This window comes from Podarcis gaigeae, assembly GCF_964106915.1.
Source record: "Podarcis gaigeae genome assembly, chromosome: 12".
Lineage (NCBI taxonomy): Eukaryota > Metazoa > Chordata > Lepidosauria > Squamata > Lacertidae > Podarcis > Podarcis gaigeae.
The window spans coordinates 29,374,694-29,400,641 of NC_139688.1; the positions used below are offsets into that span (position 1 = coordinate 29,374,694).

The window sequence follows — 25,948 nt, forward strand, 5'->3', positions numbered from 1 at the left end:
GGACCTGCAACATATTTAAAGCACAGGTCTTTCCCCCAAAGAATCCTAGGAAGTGTAGGTGCTGGGAACTGTAGTTCTGTGAGGGGTAAATGAGAGTTCTTAGGATTATTTGGAGGAAATTGTTAATTTAAAAGGCATGCACCTGCAGTGTGGCTTCTGTTCAGCCGGCCATGCCCCTTAATGGCACTCCATTCCCCCGCCTGTCAGCCAGCATACCAGGTCCTCACCAGGCTGGAAACCTCAGAGGGATGTAAATAGTGACATTTGAGGGGCAGCTTTATACACATTCGTTTTTGTTATATCTATAAATTTCTGGTATTTTACTTTTATTTCATATTTTGAACACAGCTTCTCAAAGCTCAAACTTATAAAAACTTACATAAGCTCAACAATGCTGCAAAAGAGACCAGCTGGCTTATCAACTCTTGTCAACTGAACATCCCCAAGCATCGACACTTGACCTGAAGGAATTAGTGACAAAATTTGCAATGGAAAACACACACTAAGTGAGATTTTGATGTGCCTGAACTTGAAACTTTTAAGAGACTTTTATTTGAACACCAGAATTCACAAGGTTATCCAAAATCATTTTGGGTGCTAAAAATGTTTTCTTTTGTATTTGAGAAAGTTAATCAAAGAGGGTTATATTACTTGCTCTTGCCATTTAAAATAAATTTAGCAGTTCCAAGTTTTATGCTCTTCATTTTTTCTACATCCGATCTCGAAAACTGAAGCTAGCATTAAGATAAATTCAACAGTGTAAATAAGTTTTGATGGCATTAACAATGGATTACTGAATGGTTTAGTTCATGTAAAATATGCAGGGATGTATGGTATGCAGAATGAACCACGGAAAGAGAAGATCATTGATTTAAGGTTGTTTAAATGAATAGCAATTTTGGGTGTGTGTGCGAGAGCTTATTAAAGCTAGGGTTTTCCCAGTAGTGATGTATGGAAGTGAGAGCTGGACCATAAAGAAGGCTGATCGCCAAAGGATTGATGCTTTTGAATTAAGGTGCTGGAGGAGACTCTTGAGAGTCCCACGGACTGCAAGAAGATCAAACCTATCCATTCTGAAGGAAATCAGCCCTGAGTGCTCACTGAAAGAACAGATCCTGAAGCTGAGGCGCCAATACTTTGGCCACCTCATGAGAAGAGAAGACTCCCTGGAAAAGACCTTAATGCTGGGAAAGATGGAGGGCACAAGGAGAAGGGGAAGACAGAGGACGAGATGGTTGGACAGTGTTCTCGAAGCTACAAACATGAGTTTGACCAAACTGCGGGAGGCAGTGGAAGACAGGAGTGCCTGGCATGCTCTGGTCCCTGAAGTCACGAAGAGTCGGGCACGACTAAACGACTAAACAACAACATGAGAGCAAGTAGTTAGCCTTGCCTAGGGCGCAAAAAAGCCTGGCACCTCCCTCTTGCAGGCGTGAGCGGATGGTGCCCTTTGGGGAATGCAATAAGGAGCAAGCGTCCTGATACCCAGCGGGGCACAGAGCTTTAGGACGGGTCCTTCTCTCTTTAAAAAAAGAAACTTAATCGCAACTCCCTCGGTCTCCGCACCACCTCTGTCCCTCAAAGCGCAACGCAGGGGCGGAGACGTCCTGCTCAGCCCTGCCCTCCTCCGAGGCGGAGCTAAGGCGCGATGCCGCCCCCCGGTGCTCCAGCCTCACTGCGCCGGCTCCGAGCCACCCGACCCGGCTGCTACTTCTCCGGCCTGCCCTTGGGAAGCGCCTTGCGGGTAACGAACTCGCGGCCCCGGGATCCCCCCGACGTCGCCTTCCCAGACTCGGCGGCCTCAGGATCTGGGGCTGCGAGTCTGCGACGCCCGCCCTTTCCTTGCGCGCGTTTTAGGATTGTTTCCCCTCTCCCGGCTGCACGCCTTCCGATCTCTTCTGGATCCCCGCCGTTTGGTGTCCATAGCGGCGTCTGATCCGGAGTAAGCGCCCCACAGTTCAGTCTGCTGCTCCAGGGGCTCCTTGGAAACACGCTCTCCCGCAGTCCACTTGTGGTTTTCGATACGTTTGCTCGGGAGTTATCCCCACCGTGATCCGTAGGGCTCACTCCCGGATCGGCCGCCCCTCGTTACGCAGCCCTCTTGCCGCACGCTTGCTTGGGAGTAAGTCCCACTGGGGGTGTGCAGGATCACAGCCTTCCATTGACCCGGGTGTCAGCAGGTAGAGAGGGAAGAATGGGTTTCTCTGAAGGGCCTCCAGGTGATGTTGGACTCCAAGTCCCATTAGCCCCTCCCAGCGTGGCCAGTGGTGTGGGATGCTGGGAGTTGTAGTCCAGCAACATCTGGAAAGCTGCAGGTCTCCTGTCCTTCCACTAGGGGTGGTATTAATTGCGATTTAATTCATCCAAGCTACAGTTAAAACTGAGGAAAGGACAAGCTTCCACCACTGTTTGATCAAACTCTGCTTAAAGATTATATATACAAAGTGTGGTTAGAGTTCCCATTCTATACATAGGAAACTGCCTTATATATGAAAACCCAGAAGTAAATGCTCTGGTTTTCAAACGTTTTTCAGAAGCCGAACGTCCGTCGCAGCTTCCGCTTGAGTGCAGGAACCGATAATTTTGACAACCGAGGTTTGACTAGCAAAATGTGTGCATCTGCTCTGTACTAGGCCACATTCACACCATACTTTTAAAGCACTATGGTGCCATTTGAAACAGTCTTGGCCTCCCTCAAAGAATTCTGGGGAATGTGGATTGTTAAGGGCGCTGACAGTTGTTAGGTAGCCTCTATTCCCCTCAGCTATATTTCTCAGTCTAGTTTAACAAGCCATCCCACTGCACAGGGAGCTCTGGGAATTGTAGCTCTGAGAGGGGAATAGGGGTCCCCCAACAACACTCCACATCTTTCAACAAACTGCGGCTGGAAAAACCCTTCACTTAAAAACAAAGCCAAACCACCTCCTATACACAGTGAACCAGCCTGATGCTTCTCCCTAAGATGCTAGCTTTCTGTGTACAGGGATTTTGTTTTAATTTTGTGCAGAGACAAGCAGTCAAACACTTCAGCCCCTTCCTTCTCTCTCTCCACCCCACTGACAGCCTGAAGTGCTCCAGTCCCGACACAGGTTTCCACATCATCCCTAGGCCTCCCCAAGCATTAGGAATGTGGGGGAATAACCATGCGAGGACAATGCAGTTATGGGCACGAGCTCTGCTTCCTCCATTTTAATCACATTCTGAAGTGGCAAACCTCTTGCATCTGGGGGACTCCCTGAGCATTTTGGAGAGAAAGTAGATAGCAGTATCTTATCACTTTAAGCAGCCATGACCCCCCCCCCCCAATAACCCTGGGGACTTTAGAGTTGTCAGGAGACTCCTATTCCCCTTAAAGGTAAAGGGACCCCTGCCATTAGGTGACTGAGTCTGGGGTTGCAGCGCTCATCTTGCTTTACTGGCCGAGGAAGCCGGCGTACAGCTTCCGGGTCATGTGGCCAGCATGACAAAGCCGCTTCTGGCGAACCAGAGCAGCGCACGGAAATGCCATTTACCTTCCCGCCGGAGCGGTACCTATTTATCTATTTGCACTTTGACGTGCTTCCAAACTGCTAGGTTGGCAGGAGCAGGGACCGAGCACTGGGACCGAGCACTGGGGGCTCACCCCATCGCGGGGATTTGAACCACTGACCTTCTGATCGGCAAGCCCTAGCTCTGTGTTTTAACCCACAGCGCCACCCGTGTCGCCCTTTTCCCCTTACAGAGCTGCAGTTCCCATAATGGTTCAACGGTCAAGCCATTTCCCAGAGTAGTGGAAAGGTCCCTGGCTTAGTGAGAGAGCATCTGCTTTTTTCTAGGTTCAATCTTCCACATCTCCAGTTAGAGCTGGGGAAAGATCCCTGCCTGAAAGCCCAGAGAGTTTTTCAAAAGGATGGCTGCATTTCAGTTTGGATGTTTTTTCAGAAAGTGCAACTTACATTTACCTTTTAAATGCAAATTCAAATCTAATTTCTCCCAATTGTACCTTTAACACTTTCACCCCCAAGTTCAGCAGCAGGCATTTAACAAAGCTGCCCCTCTTCTCTCCTTCATCCAACTTACTGGCCTTTGAAATTATTTCCCCAGGGCGAACACTGGCCCAGACGCAGCCAGCAACACCCCCCATAGTCCTGTTTAGCCTGGTGGCATTTCTCAGCGGTTATGCCAGGCAGCCTAAACCATCATGTCTCCCGGGTAAGGACTTTGTACAGGAAAATCCTGCAGTTGCACCAAGCGTTGCCACTGGAGTTGAAGACCCTGGGAGACCAGTATGTGAAAGATGAGTTCAGGAGACACAGATCTGTTGGTCCGGAAGAGGCTCAGTGCTTCCTGCGGGAATGGGAGGCAAGTATCTTTTCATCTTCTGCTGCCGTGCTTCAGTTTATGGGGATGTGATTAGGGTCTGTCTTACTCACTGTAAATGTATATCTTATCGGCCTTTTTTCCACACATAAAGTTAAGCCAAACCATGGTTTAGTGTGAATGCTTAAACATGCAGGCTCCCACAGAGGAGGTTGCACTTGTTTTGCTACCCCGGCAGTCCTTTTAGCAAACTGTGATGTTGCAACTAAGCCAAGGCCCAGCTTAGTTCATCATCTGAACACACTCATTGTTAAGCACTCCCTCTTTAACCACGAGCTGTAGACAAAGCTTACAGTGTCATGTGAACCAGGCCAGTGTCTGCTGGCCTTTTGGATACTCCTGTGTTAGAAGTGCATCTGCTGACATTATACAGTGGTGCCTCGCAAGACGAAATTAATCCGTTCTGCGAGTCTCTTCGTCTTGCGGTTTTTTCGTCTTGCGAAGCACGGCTATTAACAGCTTAGCGGCTTTAAGAAAAAGGAAAAAAACTCGCAAGACTCACTGTCGCAAGACTTGCGAAGCAAGCCCATAGGGAAATTCGTCTAGCGAAGCAACGCAAAAACCGAAAAACCCTTTCGTCTTGCGCGCTTTTCGTTTTGCGAGGCATTCGTCTTGCGGGGCACCACTGTACACTTTAGGTGTTGTTTTGCCAATTAACTGCAGATTCCTTAAAAGGATATTTGGTAGTATAGGAGGGAAAAAATATTTTTATTTGAATGGGCTAGGAAAACCTCCTTCAACAGCAGCAACAACAAAAAACTCTCAAACAGTAAACCTTCTTACAATGAGAAATAACCTCAAAGGAACAATTCCCCATCAGACCTTCATCCACATACAACACCAGATCCAGCCATAGACAGCCTCAACAGCATTTGATCCATCATCTTCCTACTTGACCACATTGTCCTGCACTATTTGTACCTGCCTCAATCAGGTGGGGCTGGATGTCTCCACAGCCGCTACCTGTGTCGATTAGGGCTCCTAATCTGGGCAGTCAAACCCCAGCTGGGCCACCCTCAAGGGTAGGAGTGCTCCTGCAAGGACTCACAGGAAGGGTTGGCTGCGTAAGGCCAAACCTACACATCTTCGATTTTTTTCCTTCTGCGTTTTCCACTACAGGTGTGCAGAAAGCTATAAGAGCACTATTCATTTTCTGATATGTCACTACTAAAGATGTGAAGTCCTGGAAAGAAACCCAGAAAAATAAGGGAAAACTAGTCCCCCCCCTCATTTCTCCTTCTCATTTTTAGTCACTGCTTATCCTGTCGAACTTATCCAAGGCCAACCAGGGAGTTTATGGTGGTGGGTGAGATTTGAACTCAGATCTCCAAGCCCAGTGCTTTGTTTCCTTTGGTTTTGCCATATGAATGTTAGAGGTTTCTATGCCTCTCTCTAGCAGTGTTGGAAACTGAGATATGAAAACTAGGAGCTAAATGGCACCTTAAACCTAGGTTATGGGTGCAACAACGGAATGTCTAGGCGCTCTTTTTTTATAACGAGAATACAAAGCTGAAAAGGAATGAACTGCAGCAAAAATATTATGTTCATTTTTCACATGGTCAAGTCCTTCCCTTTCCCACCGCGCTAATATTCTTAAGAAGGTCTCTTCTCCAGTCTTCAGAGTGTAGCTGGAAGTGGGGAGGCAGAAAAAGGTCCTTATTTCCTTCCACTCTGCAGTTTTAATCTGAAGAAGTGTGCATGCACACGAAAGCTCATACCAAGAACTGACTTAGTTGGTCTTTAAGGTGCTACTGGAAGGAATTTTTTTTTTGTTCTGAAAACTTAGGCGCAGTACTGTGCCCAGAGCTCAGAAACTGCTCACGCTAATGAAATTTCCTGTCGCAAAATGCGCATAGAACAACGGGAGTTTTGAAGACTGCTCTCTAGCCAGGCAAGCAAAGGACATTTTTATAGTTCAAAGACACATTCTGGCTAGGCAAAAACACTTGCAGAGGGCACAAAGCATTGCATACCCTTCCTCCCAGCCTTGATTTTTTTTTTGGTGTGTGGTTGTTTTTAGCTTTGAAATAGCTGGGAGTCTTGGTTAGCAGGCTAATTTTTTTATGTTTTCAGACTTGCTTTCAGATTAATGGGTCCTATCTTGAAAGCCACAGGGAAGTATTCATGCCAGAGGGAGGTGTACAAACAAAGTATTGTTTGTTTACGTGGAAATACAGCTCTTCAGGTAGATCCAATCAGCGGCATCTATTATTAGCACATCCTTCTTCCGATATAATACATGCTTACTTTTTAATTAAAATAATTGGCACTCTTTACAAAGAGGCAGTTGGCATGCGTGACTTGATCGTGGCTATTACCCAAGAGTGTTATTGAATTAACGTTGATAAGTCATACAGCCCATAAGTCATGCAAAGCCTTGTGTGTGATAACTGCGTTTGGTTGAGAAATTAATGATAACGATTAAAGGTAATACTTAATTCTCTATGACTCTGGTTTATCGTGACAAGAGATGAACACAGGCAAGACTTGGACTTGTGCACTTCCCCTTCTCCCCATTTTTCTGGCATGGCCACTTTCGCTTCCATTTTTGACCAGCCACGGTTTAGCATTGCTTTTGATCCCTAGATTGTGGTTGGTTGTTAACTGTGGTTCATAAACCGTAGCTTGGCAAATTTGGAAGACATGGCTAACCAAAGAATGTGCATCACCATTTTGAAGTTCAAAGGGGAGATTGTGCGGTCGTTGCTATAGTGATCTGCCCCGGCTTGATTTCTGAGTCAACATTTCTTTATCTGTGCAAGCCTTTACAGCAGCGATGGCCAAACTCGGCCCTCCAGCTGTTTTGGGACTACAACTCCATCACCCCTAGCTAACAGGACCAGTGGTCAGGGATGATGGGAATTGTAGTCCCAAAACAGCTGGAGAGCTAAGTTTGGTCATCACTGCTTTATAGGGTAAGAAAGTAGATTGCTTCTTTGCTTGCATGTTTTTGTTTCTTACCACTCCAAGCTGAAAATTCAATTTTGCAGAAAAAAGACACTATGTACTATAGAGTTGGCTAAAGTAGGCATGGTGCAAAAGTGAGTGTCCTGCCTGGAATTCTGTAGCCAGAACCTCAACTTACATATTTAATAGAAATTATGCTGACTGGTCCATTGGTCCATGAGCATCCATATACAGTGGTACCTCAGGTACTTAATTCGTTCCAGAGGTCTGTACTTAACCTGAAACTGTTCTTAACCTGAAGCACCACTTTAGCTAATGGGGCCTCCTGCTGATGCCGTGCCGCCGGAGCACGATTTCTGTTCTCATCCTGAAGCAAAGTTCTTAACCTGACACACTATTTCTGGGTTAGCAGAGTCTGTAACCTGAAGCGTATGTAACCTGAAGCCTGAAGCGTCCTGAAGCGTATGTAACCTGAAGCGTATGTAACCTGAGGTACCACTGTAGGTTCTATGCATTATTTCCTTTGCAAAAGGAACTGGGAGTTACTTAATATACTCCAGGATTTGTGCTGAGTGAAGAAATACCAGCCCCACTAAAGACAAGAAGCATTGCTCAGGTTTCCTTTTGTTTCTAAGAATTTCATGAAACTGGACGCATATTTCCTTGGTTTTCTATGAAACAATAAGTTATACAATCCCCACCTTTTAAAATAGTCTCAGATCTCTTGTCGTGGAGGCTATCTTTAGACACTTTAATGTACGCCTACAAGTAATTATGTTATTCTTGCTCTCTTACTCAGCATTAAATGCTGGAAATGAGAACACTTTATTTGTTTCTGGATCATAGGTAGGCCCAAGAGAGATTTCTGAAGGGGGAAAAGGGGGAGGTGATACATTGGTGGATGGAGTATCTGACAAGATAGCAGGGGGAAACCACTGTGGTACCCTCCAAATGTTGTGGACTACAACTCCCATCATCCTTGACCAGTGGCCATTCGAGCTGAGACTGTTGGGAGTTGGAGTCCAGCAACATCTGTGTGCTTTATCACATTGGGTTCCCCTGCCATTGAGGCTATCAGTCATCATGCTTTACTGCAGTAGTCTTCTACTTTTTCTGATCCAGGATTTGCCTTTGAATCAAAGATGCATTTGGGAAGTCACTGCTAAATTATTATTTTTACCATATATATATATATGAATAGTTGTAGTGCTGCTGTTGCAATCAGGCTGTGACATCCAAGTAAGTAGATCCTGACCCACCTGTTGAAGGTCAGTGTTTGCTGTGCTGCAAACCCCAACACCCCCTGACCATTAGGAGAGCCTAGGGCTTGCCGATTGGATCCCCGCGACGGGGTGAGCTCCCGTGGCTCGGTCCCTGCTCCTGCCAACCTAGCAGTTCAAAAGCACACCAAAGTGCAAGTAGATAAATAGGTACCGCTCTGGTGGGAAGGTAAACGGTGTTTCCGTGCGCTGCTCTGGTTTGCCAGAAGCGGCTTAGTCATGCTGGCCACATGACCCGGAAGCTGTACGCCAGCTCCCTTGGCCAATAAAGCAAGATGAGCGCCGCAACTCCAGAGTCGGCCACGACTGGACCTAATGGTCAAGGGTCCCTTTACCTTTACCTTAGTCTAATAACATCTGAGGTCCCAAGGTTGAAGAGCACAGGGGGTCAAAGCAAGTGAGCAAAACACTGGAAAGGCATGGGAGTATTTTTTCTTGTGGTCCTGTTCCGGGAGTGACCACTTTCTGTTTCCTTAGGTTGGGGTTTCCCAAACTTAGGTCTCCAACTAGTCCAAAAACAGCTGGAGAGCCAAGTTTGGGAAGACCTGCCTTAGACAAACATAAGAAGCTGCCTTATAATGAGTCATGCTATTGGTCTATCTTGCTCAGTAGTGCCTACACTGACAGTGGCTTTCCAGGGTTTCAAGCACCCAGATTTACCTGCAGATGCCACTGGGGATTGAACCTGAGACCTTCTGCTTGACGGGCAGATGCTTCACCACTGAACTACGGTCTGTTCCCAAGGCAGTGGGTGTTGCAAGGTCCCTAGAGATTAAAGAAAAGGACTTAGATTAGGTAGGGCCTTTAGGACCGGCCCTGGGAGATGACAACCCCAGCTCCAGAACAACAGGAGAGTGGGCTTTTTAAAATGGCAGCTATGCCACCACAACCAATTGACCGGTTTCTGCTAATGAAATGATGGGTCTTTTGTGGTGATTTAGTCCTATCAGTGTGCAGTTCGTGGAGCTTTCCACACGGTGGCACCAACGGCCTTTGCCAGGTGTTTCACAGCGCTCATGAATTGGGTACAGATGTGGCCAAGGTGTGTCAGGCAACAGCTGCTCTGGCCTGTCATCATGATCCGTAGCAAGGTGGGGTTGATTAGTGCTGCTTTTGACCTGAGAAGCAAGCATCGCCAGATGCTTTGTTGTTCCAGCATCACCCAAAGGCTTCCATAAACGCGGAAACACTGGGATCTGCCTTCAACCAGATCAGACTTCCTGTCTGTCTAGCACAGTGTTGTCTCCTCTGATCGGCAGGGACTCTCTCTCAGGCAGAGAGCCTTTCCCATTATTTATGATGCCAGGAGCAGAGAACCTGTTGCATTGACAGGTGGCACAGCTGAGTGAGGAACCTGTAGCAATCCAGATGCTTGTGGACTCCCAACTCCCATCTGCCCCAGCCAACATGGCCAGTGGTGGCAGCTGTAGTTCCTCACCTCTGTGCTATTTGATCCTTTTAACAGGAGACGCTGGGAATTGAACCTGAGACCTTCTGCGTGCCAGGCATATGCTCTGCTACCGAGCTATGGCCCATCCCTATACCTTTCAGCTGTGATTCCTGCATTATAGGGAGTTGAACTAGATGACTCTTTGGGTCCCTTCCAACTCAACATTTCTTGGTTTCTGTGATTTTTAGATGCCCTTTAAAATAAATAAGTAAATGAGTTGGCTCTTAGTATAGGCTTCTGTATGCAAGCATGTATTCTTCCTCTGAACTATAGTTTTTTCCCTTATATAGTGACGCCTCGGGTTAAGAACTTAATTCGTTCCGGAGGCCCGTTCTTAACCTGAAACTGTTCTTAACCTGAAGCACCACTTTAGCTAATGGGGCCTCCTGCTGCTGCCATGCTGCCGCCGCCGCACGATCTCTGTTCTCATCCTGAAGCAAAGTTCTTAACCCAAGGTAATATTTCTGGGTTAGCGGAATCTGTAACCTGAAGCGTCTGTAATCTGAAGCATCTGTAACCCGAGGTACCACTGTAACTGCAACAGCCTTTTAATTTGAATACAGTTCGTTATAATAGGAATTAGGATGGAAGCAACGAAGCTAGGGTTTCAACATACGGCTTTTCCTAAGCACTTTGGAGGCTAAATAATAGCCACCATAGCTTTACCATGTTGCTAGTGTGTGTGTGTGTGTGTGTGTGTGTGTGTGTGTGTGTGTGTGTGAAAGGATTTTCCCTCTGGGGGATGTTTTTAAAAAGCTTTCTGATATAAAAAGCTCCAAGGCATCACGAAAAGGTCTCATTGTGATTTCACTGACGCGGTGGGAAATTCGGTTGCTCCTCTGAGTGTACATGCCTAATATATATTTAGGATACAATAAGTTTCTTTATGCAGCATGGGCTCCATTTTGCTGCGGTAACTTTCATCCTTTGTATTGCCTCTCCCTTTTTCTGATTTTGCCATTATTCAAATAATGATCCAAGCTAGTCTCTTGGGAATGAGTCTTCTTGATTTAAATCAGTTTTGAGCTGGGCTTATATCATTACACTTCATGAAAGAAAACTTTTTATTTAGGATCAGATCTGTATTGCTTAATTTGCAGTTTCAGAGAGAGAGAGGGAGAGAAAATGAATGCAATTAAATAATTTAGCCAATTACATTAAAAAAAAATCTGTCAGTGTTCAGTTACTTTATGTATCATTTACAAAAAGAGATGTTTGGTTCAGTTTTCTTTTCTTTTCACACGCACCAATTTGACTAAGAGTCTAGAACTCAAAAATGATTCCTCTTAGCCCCATAGTGAGCATGAAGGAACACTAAGTACAGTTTTCCTTGATATATTGCTGAAGGATTTGCATGCCTTTGGTCAAAATAAAGACAGTAAGGGGGTGAATGTGGACATGGGACAAGTCTTGCACTTTAGAAGAAAACAATTGCTATCTACCTAGCTAATATATTTTATTGCAAAAGGTGATTCTGGTGGTCTTGGAAACTCAAAGCTGGGGACATGGGTGTGTGGTCTATAGGTGGGATCCTGAGTGTCCCTTCTGTGGAAGTAGGAAGACACCCATTGGAGAGTCAGGGAGCCATTTTTTTGCAGATTCTCCTTCCTCTGATAGCCACCCCCCTTGCAGCACCTCTAATACTGCTTTGGTGCCCCCTAACCAACCCTCTGAAGCAACTTTTCAGGGAGAAGATATTCTTGAACTTTTTTAAAAATAAAATAAATACGTTATTTTATTTTTAATTGAATCCTTTTTATGCTTATGTGTTTGCTTTCCTGTGCCCTCTTCAGAAGGAAGGGCGGGATATTATTATAAATGATGATGAATTGTCAGAAATCACCCCCTCCCCTACCCGGCCCACAACATCCTTCCTCTAAGCAGGGGCATGATCCTGATTTAGTGGTCTGGGTCCAAGCTGGTGTAAACTACTGGTGAAACATATTACGATCCAAAGACGAACTATTTTCTTATCTGAGCATTAAAGGATAATTGATTCAATCCTTCACCTCTGATGTGTTTATGAGAATGCTTCAGTTCTTGTGTCTGTACCAGAGTCTTAGTAATATGCAAGCACTTAGGGAAGAAAAAGGCTTCTGATTCAAAGGCAACCGCTCTGCCAAAATTGGACCCCCCCTCCCCACAATCAGTGTCACAACTAGGCTTCAGTGATGGTATGAGAATTTAGTTGTCGGCTCTGTATCCCATTTTCTCAGATGCTCCTATCTATTCTCTTCCTTGCCTTGCGCTATCAAGTTCTCAAGAGCTGTCACTTTTACGTAGCTGTCTTCAGATTAGGGAGTGCTCTCTGTGGAATCTGAACGCAGTTCTAAAAGCTTTAATAGATACCTCTTTCTGAACTTCCTCCTCTGGTGTCAGGCTGTTTCCTGACTGTTAGAGAAGTAGCCCTGTGAGCCATTACCTCAGCAAAAAAAATATAAAAAAAATAGAATCTCCGAGCAGGGCAGTCTAGCTATTACAGAGAGAATAACTCTTGACTATTCCATAGAGACAGCTGCTCCCCACTCTTCCTCACCACCGTATTAAGGACTGTGATTGAATTGCTCTTTTCAAGAGAATTCATGTGTTCTGTGCGGCATCAGAAACCTTCCCAATTGCTTCTGGTGACAAGTAAATGTAATGGGAGAGCATTTAATTTGAACCGTCGAGTTTCACTTCAGTTGCATCAAATTCAGACGCCCAACATGGTACTACTGCATGGCAGGGAGGTCAATGGGAAAGGAAGCCTAGCATACGCCGATATTATATTTTGGATGAAAAAGAACATTATTTGGACGAGGAAGACATTATTAGACCAGTGGTCCATCCAGCCAAGCTTCCCCATCATTGGCTACAACATGGGAGAAGAACATAGAGTTCCGCAGTTGTTTTTGGACTTCAGCCCCCATCACTCTTCAACGTTGGTCATGGTGCCTGGGGATTATAGTCCCAACAGCATTTAGGGACCCAAAGTTGCTTGAAGTCTGATCTGTTCCATATGAATACATGAAGGTGCCTGGTCTCACAATGGCCAAGCAGGTGCCTATGGGAAGTAACAGCACATAGGTTGGCCAACACCTAGTATGCAGAGGCATGCTGCTTCCAAGAGTAAGGTAGAAAATAGCCACTTGCACTGATTGATCGCCTTATCGTCCTTGAATTTGTCTCTTGCCAAACTGGAACAGAGAAACCTTTTCTTAAAAAAAACAAAACACTTTAAAAAACCCCATATATAAAAATTCAACAATTCCTTATTAGACTAGAGAAAGACATAATGGATTGACACGTTAATTGTTCCCTTGGCGGAGAATAAATATTTAATTTGATAGAGAATTAAACACATTTTCTCTCGCTTGGCACTTTGAAATAGATGATGCCATGTTGGATATTACTCATTTTGGGTTTAATTCATAGGTTTGAACGTGTTTGCAATTTTTTTAAAAGTTAAAGAATAGCATTATATCGCTGCGTGTTTGACAGAAATAGCTTGTACAGGCACACACACCCCGACTTGTGCGCGGTTGACTCACGCATACATGCGGCACTGGGAAATAAATACATAAATTCCGAGCTGAAATGGCGGGAGAGGGCTGGGAAGGCCTTGTGGCTTGCAAGGAGACCCTCCTCAGGGCCCGAAGATGACACCAGTGAGGCAAAAAAGACTCGCAAGGCCTCCCCAATGGTGTGCAGGAGCTCTTGTTGCTGCCACACTACCCTGCTCAACAGCTGTTGGGCCGGAAGCTGCACGCTTAACACGCATATCACTTATGCACACAGAGACCCGGAATGTAACCCTCCTGTAAGTGAGGAGTCGCCTGTGCTACAAAGGTAAGTAGCAAAAGGCAAGATCACAGCAACACCACACAGACACCCTCCCGCCCAATCTGATGCAGTTTACGCAACACTGATTGCCTACACTTGTTCAGGTGAGGGCAACCCGTGTTCCTCAAGATGTTTTTGGACTCCGACTCGCAGCATGGCCAGGGGTCAGGGATGATGGGCTCTGTAGTTCTGGCAGCATCTAAATGGCCGCCAGTTCCCTCCCACTGCTCCCCTCTGGGATTTTTTTTTTTTGGGGGGGGGGAACGAGGTCTTCATTCAAGAACCTATCCTCGCAACACTGACACAAAAACTCTGCACGTAGTAGAAGAAGAAGAGGAAGAAGAATTTGGACTTGATATCCCACTTTATCACTACCCCAAGGAGTCTCAAGGGATGTGGGTGGTGCTGTGGGTTAAACCACAGAGCCTAGGACTTGCCAATCAGAAGGTCAGCGGTTCAATTTCCCCGCGACGGGGTGAGCTCCCGTTGCTCGGTCCCTGCTCCTGCCAACCTAGCAGTTCGAAAGCACGTCATAGTGCAAGTAGATATATAGGTACCGCTCCGGCGGGAAGGTAAACAGCATTTCCGTGTGCTGCTCTGGTTTGCCAGAAGCGGCTTAGTCATGCTGGCCACATGACCCGGAAGCTGTACGCCAGCTCCCTTGGCCAATAAAGCAAGATGAGCGGTGCAACCCCAGAGTCGGCCACAACTGAACCTAATGGTCAGGGGTCCCTTTACCTTACCTTTACCTTTTAAGGAGTCTCAAAGTGGCTAACAATCTCCTTTTCCCTTCCTCACCCACAACAAACACTCTGTGAGGTGAGTGGGGCTGAGAGACTTCAGAGAAGTGTGACTAGCCCAAGGTCACTCAGCAGCTGCATGTGGAGGAGCGAGGAATCGAACCCAGTTCACCAGATTACGAGACTGCCGCTCTTAACCACTACACCACACTGGCTCTAAGTACACTAAGCAAAAGAATGAAAGACCACTGCCCACTTCTTTCTTCCCTCACCTCTCTCCCCTGATTTTCTCCCCGCCAACCTAACAGTGTCTGTGACAGCAGCTTCTCACACTGACCTGTAGAAAGGACTCTATGAACTGAAAACAGATATGTCGTATGTACCCTTGTTAGAAGTTGTACCAGGACCAGGATTGTGCCTGTTTTCCCTGATCCTGACCCTGGTACAGGAATATGCAGTTCAGTTCACATTTAAAGACAAGCCTGCTTAGTTCTCACTTTATGAAACAATGACCTGCCATCTTTCTCATCTTCTGATCTGAGTCTATGTATACACGTGTTAGATTTCTGTGTGGTTCATGGCTGCTATTTTCCTATGTGCATAACTCTTTGGATCTGGACATGCATCTATCAGGGGAGATATTTTGTAGATGTTGCTTTATAGAATCCATTAGCAGCTGAATTAATAACAAAGAACTGCATGTGAGCTTAATTGGTGGAAAACCGATAATAGCTTGTAATGGGTTTTAATTGCTGTGTGAATAGGTGCTTAGAATTTGGTTTGTGGTCTCTGCTTAGTGCCTTTGTTCTTTTGCCCCTTCAAATGTGTTCAGAGTCAGCTCTGCTGTTGGTGTCGTAATGCTCTTCTCCTAATTAGTCTATCCCATTGGTTAATTAAAGCTTCCCAGAGTGTAGTATGCCTTGCAGTGCCTGCCAGCCTCTATAAACATACCAGGTACGTCCCCGTCCCCCCCGCAATGTATGCATTTGTTTGCATTTCTGTCCAGATAGCATCGAAACAGTTCCTTAGAAACTGGAATGAAGGAGGTAATTCTGAGAGCGGTAGCGGTAAACATTTCTCCAAGAAGATAATGAAATTCCAAATTGATGACACTTCGGCTTTTTAGATAAAATTGTTTTGCAGATATTGTGCGCAAGAAAAAACAGTAGTCATATTTCTGCTTGTGTATGTGTGAATACATTACTAAAATTAATTCCCTGCAACTGTGTGTGAGTAGATATATATATAGATAAAACAGAAAAAACAAAAGTAATAACTAATTTCTTGTGCATAAAGGAGTAAGCCAAAGGACTAGGTCTGCAGCATTCCAAGGCACTTTAAATAAACACACACAAACCCCCTTGTGCAAATTAATTGAAACAAAGCATGTTTTCTATCTTACTTGTAATCCTGTACTCAAAACAAACACGAAAAGTCAGTTGAGCATTATGGTGTCGGAAGCCTGCAGCCAATGGAAGGAATGATGCACTCGCCACAATATATTGTGGTTCTACGAAAGAGAGAAGTATCCTGACGGTACTGGGATATTGCAGCAGGACCTAGCCCCCTGTCACACATCAAAAGTGGTGAAGAAATTCATGACAGAGCAGCAAATACAGGTACTTGATTGGCCAGGGAATTCCCCAGACGTAAATCCCATTGAGAATTTGTGGGCTATATGCAAAAGTCGTCTCCGTGCTGCAGACTGTATGACCATGGAGAAACTCATTCAGGCACTGATTCAAGTGTGGTACAGGGATCCGAAAATCAACAGTGACTGTTTGAAACTAGTAGACTCCATGCCAAACCGTGTTCAAATGCTGCTTTAAAAAAGCAGAGGTCATATTGGTTAATAATGTATGCATATGTGAGTTTTGTACATGTATATGTGTGTTTTGTACAATAAACTACATTGTTTGTTTCAATTAATTTGCACAAGGGGGTATGTAGAATTTGTTTCCTTGGAAGTAAGTGCCATTGATCGCAGTGGAATATAGTCTTTCAAGGATCTGTGCTTGGAGTCAGTCCCTAACACCCCATCAATCCTACGCACATTTACTTTGAAGGAAGAGGAAGTAGTTTAAAGTGCTGGAAGAAGCTTGTTCCCTGATGGGGAAGTTCTTAGTGTAGCCAATCCCAAGGGGCTCCCTGTCGGCACTGCCAGGGAGCTCTGTTTTCAAAGGAACAATCAGGAGCTCCCTTTAACTGTAGCTGTGCCCGTACCTGCCCCACACCCGGTGTCACCTGGTGTCAGGTATGGGGTGTGTGGGGCAGGTGGGCATGGTTTATGTGCTGGGCCAACTAAGCTGCAAACCAACTAGGTTATACCCTTTCTATAGGCTATAACCAAAATGTTGGTGTATCTAAGTGAAGCAAAACTCATTAATATGACACGCCGTGCTTAACTTTTCTTGGTTCAGGGCTGCAAAGGTAGAGAACGCTTCATTGTATGAGAGTAAGTCATGTTGCTATGGCAGCTAAGGCAGAGGAGAAGAAGCTGAGATTTCTGTTTTATTTCTAAGAAGGTGTATTCATTTTAAACACTCCTTTATTTGCAGCTTCCAGAGCTACAGTTTTTCAGGAGGCAGGGCTCGCACATTGTTTGATTGCTGTCAAGAGCTTAAAGAGTATTTGAAAGCTTTTCCTTTTTCGAAACTTAAAGAGAGGGGGGCAGGCTTAACCTTACAACTTTGTATTGAAATCCAGGCATGACAAATAGCCTCCTGCATATAAATGAATTAACATTTGCATAACATTTTATCTCTTTTGAGCTCTTCTGTGCTGCTTCCTAACGAGTAGTCATTGTGTTTCCTGTATATTAAGTTGGAAATCAGAAATATTCAGTATTTAACAGCATAATTTGTGCGTGTTTCACTTGGAAATGTTCGGTGGGGCTCCTTGCAGGGAAGGTGGGCTATAAATCTAATAATAAATAAATAACACATGGAGAAGAATGCTGCTTTGCTTCCCCAAGGGGAAATCTATTGGGAAAGTGCAGGATGCTTGGAAAAGCAAATGATGTTTTGAATTGCTATTTCTGGGTGTATAGCAGAGATGGATAATCTCTCCAGATGTTGGATGACAACTCCCATCATCCCTGCCCATTGCCTACATTGGTTGGGGGACTAAAGGGAGTTGGCATTCAACAGTGGCTGGACGGTCACATATTCCCCATCCTTGGGGTATATAAGTAGGGTTGCCATATAACAACCAGGGTGCTGGACATACAGCCAGTGATGCAGTAGATGAGATAGCTGCACCTGCTTCCACCTGGCCCCTCCCTGGTCCATTCATCTGTCTCTTTCATCTTCATCTACTTTGTGTCTCTTGGTAAGTTAGGCAGAGGGATAGGTAGCAAGCCCAAAGAGGTAGTACATAGGAGGTGCTACAGCAGCTCATATCCTCCAGCATCAGACATCTACAGGTGCCTAGGTAGGCATGCTATACAAAGCTCAACATATTTGGCAATCCTGTTTTTCTTTAATACAGTGCTTTAAGAATACTTTAGTTCAAAGCTTTGCAAGTCGTTCATGGTGGTGACACACTTTTCCCACATGCATCATTTTGCAACACAGTAATTCAGTTTTACTAGCAAACCAGAAGTTAAACTTAACTCCTTTCCAGCCCTGGGAGGAGCACGGGGAGCATTTGTGCGACACACCTAATGCAGCTGACACACTAACGTGTCGTGACACCGAATTTGGAAAGCTCTGCTTAGGGGCAATCCCTTAGATGTGCACGTTGCAACAAAAATGTAACACACTTACTGGGTTTCTGTAGTCAGTAGGATTTATTTTTTTCATACTGTCCTAAAAAAAAGAAGTCAGTGTTGCAATTTGATTAGATATCCTTCCCTGCGATCATTTCTCATGCATCTGGCCTCTCCCTGCAATGAATCTTTGTGACAGTAAAAGCAGAACACAGTTCTCTGTGGAAATAAAAGATTTGTTCTTGACAAGAGCGAGACTGTATACCGAGTCAAAGTAATGTATGGATTCTATGAGTTGAAAGTGCCATCTGGAATCAGTAATGTTTATATTTTGGATCTGGCAACTGGGAAGTGGTTTTCTTGGCACATTTAAAAACATACTGGAATAGGAGCGAGGGGCCCAAGTGCATACTGATAAATTTAAGTTTGCCCAGTTCTGGTATTCTAGTGCAAGAAACCTACTTGAAAAAAAAGAAACCATCTTTTTGCAGTTAGGAAAGTGATGGGGAAATCCATTGAAATGTGTGGTATGAACAAACAACCAACCAACAGGAAGACTCAGTGCAAAACAAGATTTTACACAGGAGATGCAGAAATTGTCTTCCTGACCACAGGAAGCTGTGGTCATTCCTCCCCTTCTCAAGCAAAAGACCATCGCGTGATACTAAAACAGTGTGCATATTTGCATGAAACGTGTAGTTAGACTTCAGCTCAAAACAAGGTGGTCAGTTTCAGTAGATCCCGAGTTAAGTTTTAAAGGAAGCTCTCCTATTCTTTTCGCCAGTACTTGTTGTGTACAGTAGAAATATTTTCACATGATTTGGGAAAGTTCTTTTACCCAATAAGCATGTGCTTATTTCTTTGGGTGAACACTCCCACAGGGTTTTCTGTCTGACTTGTTCAGTATTCTGGCGAGATACAACTCAGCTGCTGTGTGTTCTTTGGCATTAGCATGTGGAGTACTTTGAAATACCCAGAGTGCGGAAGTGATGCTTTTCAAAGCTCCAAATGTCTTTGAACTGCGCAAGCCTTTCTATCAATTGAATTTTTAAAAGGATCCCCAAATTAGTACAGTACTAGATTCATTCTCCCCCCCCCCCCCATGGACTGGGAGCATCCAATTCCCTTTTGGTTTCTTTGAACATCCCAGCCTACAAGGATGCCATTCTTGCTATTTAAGGTTGGAGAGCTTCATAACTGGCCTTACTTCTTGACTATGGAACACTGAGAACTAAGTTTCCTTCAGTACTTAGTTGTCATTGACTTCAGTTGATCAAAGACTGAAAGTAAGAAACCTGATCATAATCCTTCTAGGCACCAGAAATCCTTTACAAGCAGTGGAACGAGAATTTGTTTGATACTTGAATTTCTGGGCAGATCCACACATCTTTTCTCACCTGGCTCCTTGGAGGTATTGGTGGATTCAGACAACGTTCCCCACTTCCCCAATACATACTGATTTCTGTAGTTTCCTATGGGCAGGAGTCAAGTGGAGTTAGGTTGTCTGAAAGGCTCCCATAAGTAATGGAATCCATAGGTGCCAGAAAATGAAATAATACCTCAATTTACACCAGCTTGTGGTTGCAAGGTTAATGCTCATTTTCAAAATCATCTATGATTTTATTCACAATTTTCAGAAGCGGCTTGACTGGAGGAGAACACTGTTACTTACCGGGAGGCACAAGATGCTGGGCATGAGACCATCTATTTTTGTCCCTGCCAATTCATTTGCACTGCGCTGACCTCCTGCCATTTCCATGCCCCATCTCTCTCCTAGTAAGCAGTAGCTACCCATCTGTCAGAAAAGTGGCACAGCAGTACTTGTGATAATTTTATCTGTACTCATGATGCCAATTAACCATAACTTGTTGGGCTCGTTTAATCAAAACTGGAAGCAAAATGATCTGCATTGGACAAAGAGGAACTAGGATGGAGTACATGAGCTTGGCAGGAGGCTAGACTTCTTTCCACTAAGAAATCCAAACACAATACAGTAATTGGATTTTCTAAAGGCAAGAGCAGTGAGGGAGACTGGAGCTCATCTCTTCTATACCCTTATTTGTGTTGAATGAGAAAGTGGTCTTAAATAGGCTCCCCCTTCCCACCATGCCTCATTGCTGATTCTCATAAGTTTATCTTGTCCACATAGTTTCCCATGCGGTGTTGACTGATGCTGCTAAGGATCAAGGAATCAACAACGACACTTGTGACAAGGTTTAATAAAGACTGTCTAAATGTGACGAGACAATCAATGTGGTTGGCAAATATCCACAGTGGGCGGATGGAGTGCGGTCCTTGTTTACTTAAAAGCAAAGGAAATAAACACACAGAAAAGCATTCCATCCTTTGCCAAAAGGGGGAAAAAACCCACTCACCCCGTGATACGTTTAATAGATTCATTTCACTAACAAAGGCAGCCTGAAATAACCTGATGATAAATTGCTGTTGGTGACTTGGTACAGGAGTTCAAATTGAAAAGCAAAGTAACTGTCAGTTCAAATTAGCTTCATTAATTGATTCTATAATTTGATCTACTTAAGTGTTTCTTTTGAAATCTTAATACATCCTTTTAAATTTCTTACGGAGTGTGGGCTGCTGTGAAGTTGTAGCCATTGCAAAAGTGAAAAGAAAATATAGCAAGTTAACCTGACGGGCTGGTAATGTTTCTAGCGTTTTTGGTTATCAAAATACATCAGTAAGATGAAGGGCAATGAGGCTTATGAAGATTACAGAGGAATAACTTTGTTTGAAACAATTGCTTCAGAATGCATCCATTGACAGGATATATGATTAGGCTAAAAAGATAAGAGAATCAACATTGTTGGAAAGAAAGCTGCTAATAAAATTTCTTAAAGGTGCATCTTAAGAAAGTATTAGCCAAGCAGACAATTATATAAAGGATATGATGAATGTATTCTTAAAATTTCTGGTGTCTTATAGTGGCTGGGGAAACCCAGCCAATGGGCAGGGTATAAATATGTGATGATGATGATGATGATGATGATGATGATGATGATGATGATGATTGGGATGGGGAAAAATTTTCAGGGTGAGGACAAGCCTCTGAGAACCACATGACCATGGTGGGTGATACCACTGGCAAAATTAATGTGGGGCAGTGAATAGGACCATTATCCACTCCACCCTCAAATCCCTCTGTCCAGACAAGCAGGACGCATTATCATTGTTCAAGGCTAGAGCCAGGCAAAGCCATTGGATAAAGGGAGTGGAAGAGGGCTGGGAAACGGTGTGGCCATAAGAGAGTCACATAGATCAGTTAAAAAAGGACTGGGTGGCCACATTTGGCCCCAGACCTGAGGTTCCCAACCTCTGCTGTAGTCTGTATGCTGGTATTTTTTATTTGCGTTGATAAGAAGGATGTATCTTTATTATCTTCTTCCGCTTCACATACTTAAGTTACAGTGGTACCTCGGGTTAAGTACTTAATTCGTTCCGGAGGTCTGTTCTTAACCTGAAACTGTTCTTAACCTGAAGCACCACTTTAGCTAATGGGGCCTCCTGCAGCCGCTGCGCTGCCAGAGCACGATTTCTGTTCTCATCCTGAAGCAAAGTTCTTAACCTAAGGTAATATTTCTGGGTTAGCAGAGGTTGTAACCTGAAGCGTATGTAACCCAAGGTACCACTGTATAAGTAAGTTAGCCAAAATTCAGACCACAGTTAGTTACGCACACATGCACAGAATAGAAAATAAAGAAGCAATGGGACGTAAGCGTGCATAACTGTGTGTGAGTTAATGGGGTTTATTGGTAAATATATACCGTATTTTTTGCTCTATTAGACTCACTTTTTCCCTCCTAAAAAGTAAGGGGAAATGTGTGTGCGTCTTATGGAGTGAATGCAGGCTGCGCAGCTATCCCAGAAGCCAGAACAGCAAGAGGAATTGCTGCTTTCACTGCGCAGCGATCCCGCTTGCTGTTCTGGCTTCTGAGATTCAGAATATTTTTTGTCTTGCTTTCCTCCTCCACAAACTAGGTGCGTCTTGTGGTCTGGTGCGACTTATAGAGCGAAAAATAGGTACATCATGACTAGGGATTTAAGACTGATCCAGAATGGATTTGGATAGAATACTTCGGGAATCAAACTGAACATACAAAAATGTAGTTGGAAGCCGATGGCCAACTACAGGTTTCTATAAACATTGATGCTTCTCTACCACCCATCATGTTTAAACTACCTGAAGTGTGAAGCTGTTTTCAACATCGGAAACAGCAGCAGATAAATAAATATATAAGGGGGGGATAAACCATTACAAGCTTTCAATAAGTTATCTGTGAAAATAGTTAATAGTTCCTGCTTTTTAAATAAAACAAGTCCCTCGTTACCTCAATTTCCTCATGGCTACCATGGCAACAAACAGGAATATAAACAGAAGACCCTGGCATACTGCAGTTATAACGCCATGTCTGTTCAATGCCACCCTTAGATATCCCCCTTAATAAATTCTTCTCTAATATTAGAAGCTGCTGGAGCAAAATACACAACTGCTTCTGTGTATAGGACACAATTATCACCAAGGAAATAAAGAATCATATGGACAAAGGTCAGATCTTGCCTAATTGACCTCAAGATAGGAGGAGAGAATATCAGGTAATGCAAAAGATGTCACACTCCCCCACACTTATAAATAAACTTAATTGGCTGGCATCGTGACCGTCAAACACTGAGTACAAAAGTAGTGGTTGTTAAGACTTTCTTCTCCTTCATGGACCACTTGAAAATTGCTGAGGGACTTGACGGACTACTTAAATGATTTTTCTGCCTGTTGTAGCAATTGTAATGCGCTGGGCAAGAGCCTGCATGGCTTTCAATTGTATTTATATTGCTTCTTTTATTGATTGTATATTGTACTTTATTGTATTACCATTTGAATTCCTCAGACTTCAAATTATAGCACAATAAAATGCAATATAACAAATAAAAGAACCAGTAAAAGTGCAATTAAATATCAATATGAATATTTAATGCAAGGAATGTGCCATCTCCCATCTTTGTCCACAAATCCGTAGACACGTTGCAGATCATCTAAATAAAACAGAGGTCCACGGACCAGTTTGGGAACCTAAAGGGTTTATTTTTATTTTCTAAAAGCCAGCTATCTGGTTTTTTATTGAATTATATACTGCCCTATACCCGGAGGTCTCAGGGCGGTTCACAGAACAAAATCAAAATATAAAACCACAAAATATATAATCATAATAAAACAACCCAATAACGCCCCCCCCCCCCGCAAAAAAACCAACCCAACCCACCTCATTTTAAAAGGGCATAGGATGTCAATCAAATCAACCAAAGGCCTGGTTTAAAAGGAGCATTTTTGCCTGGTGCCTAAAGGTGTATAATGAAGGCACCAGGCGAACTTCCCTGGGGAGAGCATTCCACAGATGGGGAGCCACTGCAGAGAAGCCCGTTCCCGTGTTGCCACCCTCTGGACCTCTCGAGGAGGAGGCACACGAAGAAGGGCCTCAGAAGATGATTTCACGGTCTGGATAGGTGCATATGGAAAAAGGCGGTCCTTGAGGTATTGTGGTCCTGAGCCTTTTTATAGGTCTAAACCAGCACTTTGAATTGGGCCCAGAAACTAATTGGTAGCCAGTGCAGTCGGACCAGGATCAGTGTAATATGCTCAAAATGTCTTGCTCTGGTGAGCATCCTGGCTGCTGAATTCTGCAATAGCTGAAACCATATTCAGAGGCAGCCCTTCATATAACACTACCCTTGAGGTTACCGGAGCATAGACAACAGTGGCTAGGCTATCCCTGTCCAGATAGGAATATAGCTGATGGAAGGCACTGTGGGCCACTGAGGCCACCTGAGCCTCGAGCGGCAGCAAAGGATCTAGGAGTACCCCGAAGCTACGAACCTGCTCCTTCAGAGGAAGTGTAACCCCATTGAGAGCAGGCAATCTTCCACCCATCTGGTCCAGGGAACCACCCACTAACAGTGCCCCAGTCTTACCTGGTTTGAGTTTCAGTTTGTTGGCTCTTATCTAGTCCATTACCGAGGCAAGACACTGGTCCAGCACGTCCACTGAGCCCTGTGGAACCCCACATTGAAGGTTCGATGGTGCTGAAAAACATTCCCCAAGCAACACTCTCTGGGAACGACAATCCAGTAGGATTGGTACCACCGCAACGCTGTAGGTTGTATGTGTGGAAAGGATGTTGAATGCATAGAGACACTTAAAACAAAACAAAACAAAAAACCTAACGTGATGCATGTTCTTGGATTTCCTGTGCTAAATTGAAAACCTATTTCTGAATTGCAGGACCATAATGGCTTGCTCAAGCCCTGCATCTTTAAGGCCCCATTTTCCACTCATGAGAAGTTTCATTTCTACGTTGGCTTTGGGAAACTAATGAAACAATCCACAGATCTCGGCAATGTTGCTATAATACATTCATTCTAGGTTCAGCTTCAAGGGGGAATTTTTGCTTTTCATCTATACAGTGTTATTTGACTACAATATGAGTTCATTTCATAATCTTAAAAAAAAAATTATTGACCTACATTGTTATTTTCACCATCAATATTTACTGTTTCTTACATTGTTAGGGGGTCCTGTTGATCTGGTTTATGGATTCTGAGACCCATTTTCCTGCCGTTATATATGATCTTGACAGCATGAATAGTGATCACAACTCAGTGGAAAACAGCCCCAAATCTTACACTGGACTCTTGGTTCTACTCCCTCTGGAATATAGCCGTGATGGAGAAATTTACACAGAATCTGATATTTTGACATGGACTAGAGCCCTCAGACACGTTTTACATGATTTGGAATTCCTTTAGTTACATATACACCAGAACCATCATTTTCAAGACAACCGTCAGCACAAGCCTGACAAATCTGGAACTATACTTGGCAACCAGATAACACTAACATTATTTATTTAACATTTATCCTTGCTTTTCTTGCTTTCTTTCACAACCGGCACTTTGTTACCTAACCCATACACAACTGTATTTATTTTATGTGCCTGTTTTATAGTTCTGCTTTTTTATGTTTTAATTTTCACTGGTTATTAAACTTGTTCCCTCAGCTTTGTATATATTCTAAAATGAAATAAAAAATTCTTTACAAATAAAAGGGAAAAGAATTTCCATCACCACCTCCTTCCAGCATCTTACAGGTTGTTCAAAAGAGTCCCTGCCCTTTAAGAGAGTGTATTTTTTTGGGGGGGGGCTCAGGGAAGAGAAGAGCGAGCTTTCATTCTTCGTAAACTTCCTTAACGTGGGTCCAGTCCACAATCCACAATCCCTGAAGTGTTTCCTCTTTTTCTTTCTTTTTAGAACTATGCAGCGACGCTGTCGCAACAAACTAACCCAAAGGCACAGAACTCTTCAAGTCATCCTCGTTTTGGGTCCCACCTCCCAGAAGATAAGCTTCATGCCCTACGAGATGAACAAGTTGGGCAGCTCCAGGAACTGATGCAAGAAGCTACCAAACCCAAGAGACAGTTTAATATTTTGGATGACACAGATCACAAAAATTGACGCATTACTTTGGATATGTTTTAAGTAGGGTGGTGGGGTGTTTTTGTTTTTGTTTTGTTTTTGGTGCCTCTTTAGCTCTGTTTTGGAAGAGATTTTCCGCCCGAAGAATAAATGAAACTGATGTTCACCCTTTCTGTTTTATTTCAGCCTCCAGGGATACGTATGA

General features: G+C 44.1%; 1 protein-coding gene across 2 annotated transcripts; it reads left to right on the forward strand.

Moving 5' to 3' along the window:
* The first annotated feature begins 1,628 nt into the window (after positions 1-1,628).
* On the forward strand, positions 1,629-25,909 carry SDHAF3 (succinate dehydrogenase complex assembly factor 3). 2 transcript variants are annotated; one of them, XM_083705443.1, is made up of 3 exons: positions 1,629-1,744; positions 4,084-4,341; positions 25,579-25,909. In XM_083705443.1, exons 2-3 carry the CDS (start codon positions 4,159-4,161, stop codon positions 25,780-25,782), a joined length of 387 nt encoding a protein of 128 aa, XP_083561569.1. In that variant the 5' UTR covers positions 1,629-1,744; positions 4,084-4,158; the 3' UTR covers positions 25,783-25,909. The 2 variants fall into 2 exon arrangements, with proteins under 2 accessions (XP_083561569.1, XP_083561570.1); XM_083705444.1 differs by having other exon boundaries at positions 1,663-1,942.
* The last annotated feature ends 39 nt before the right edge of the window (positions 25,910-25,948 follow it).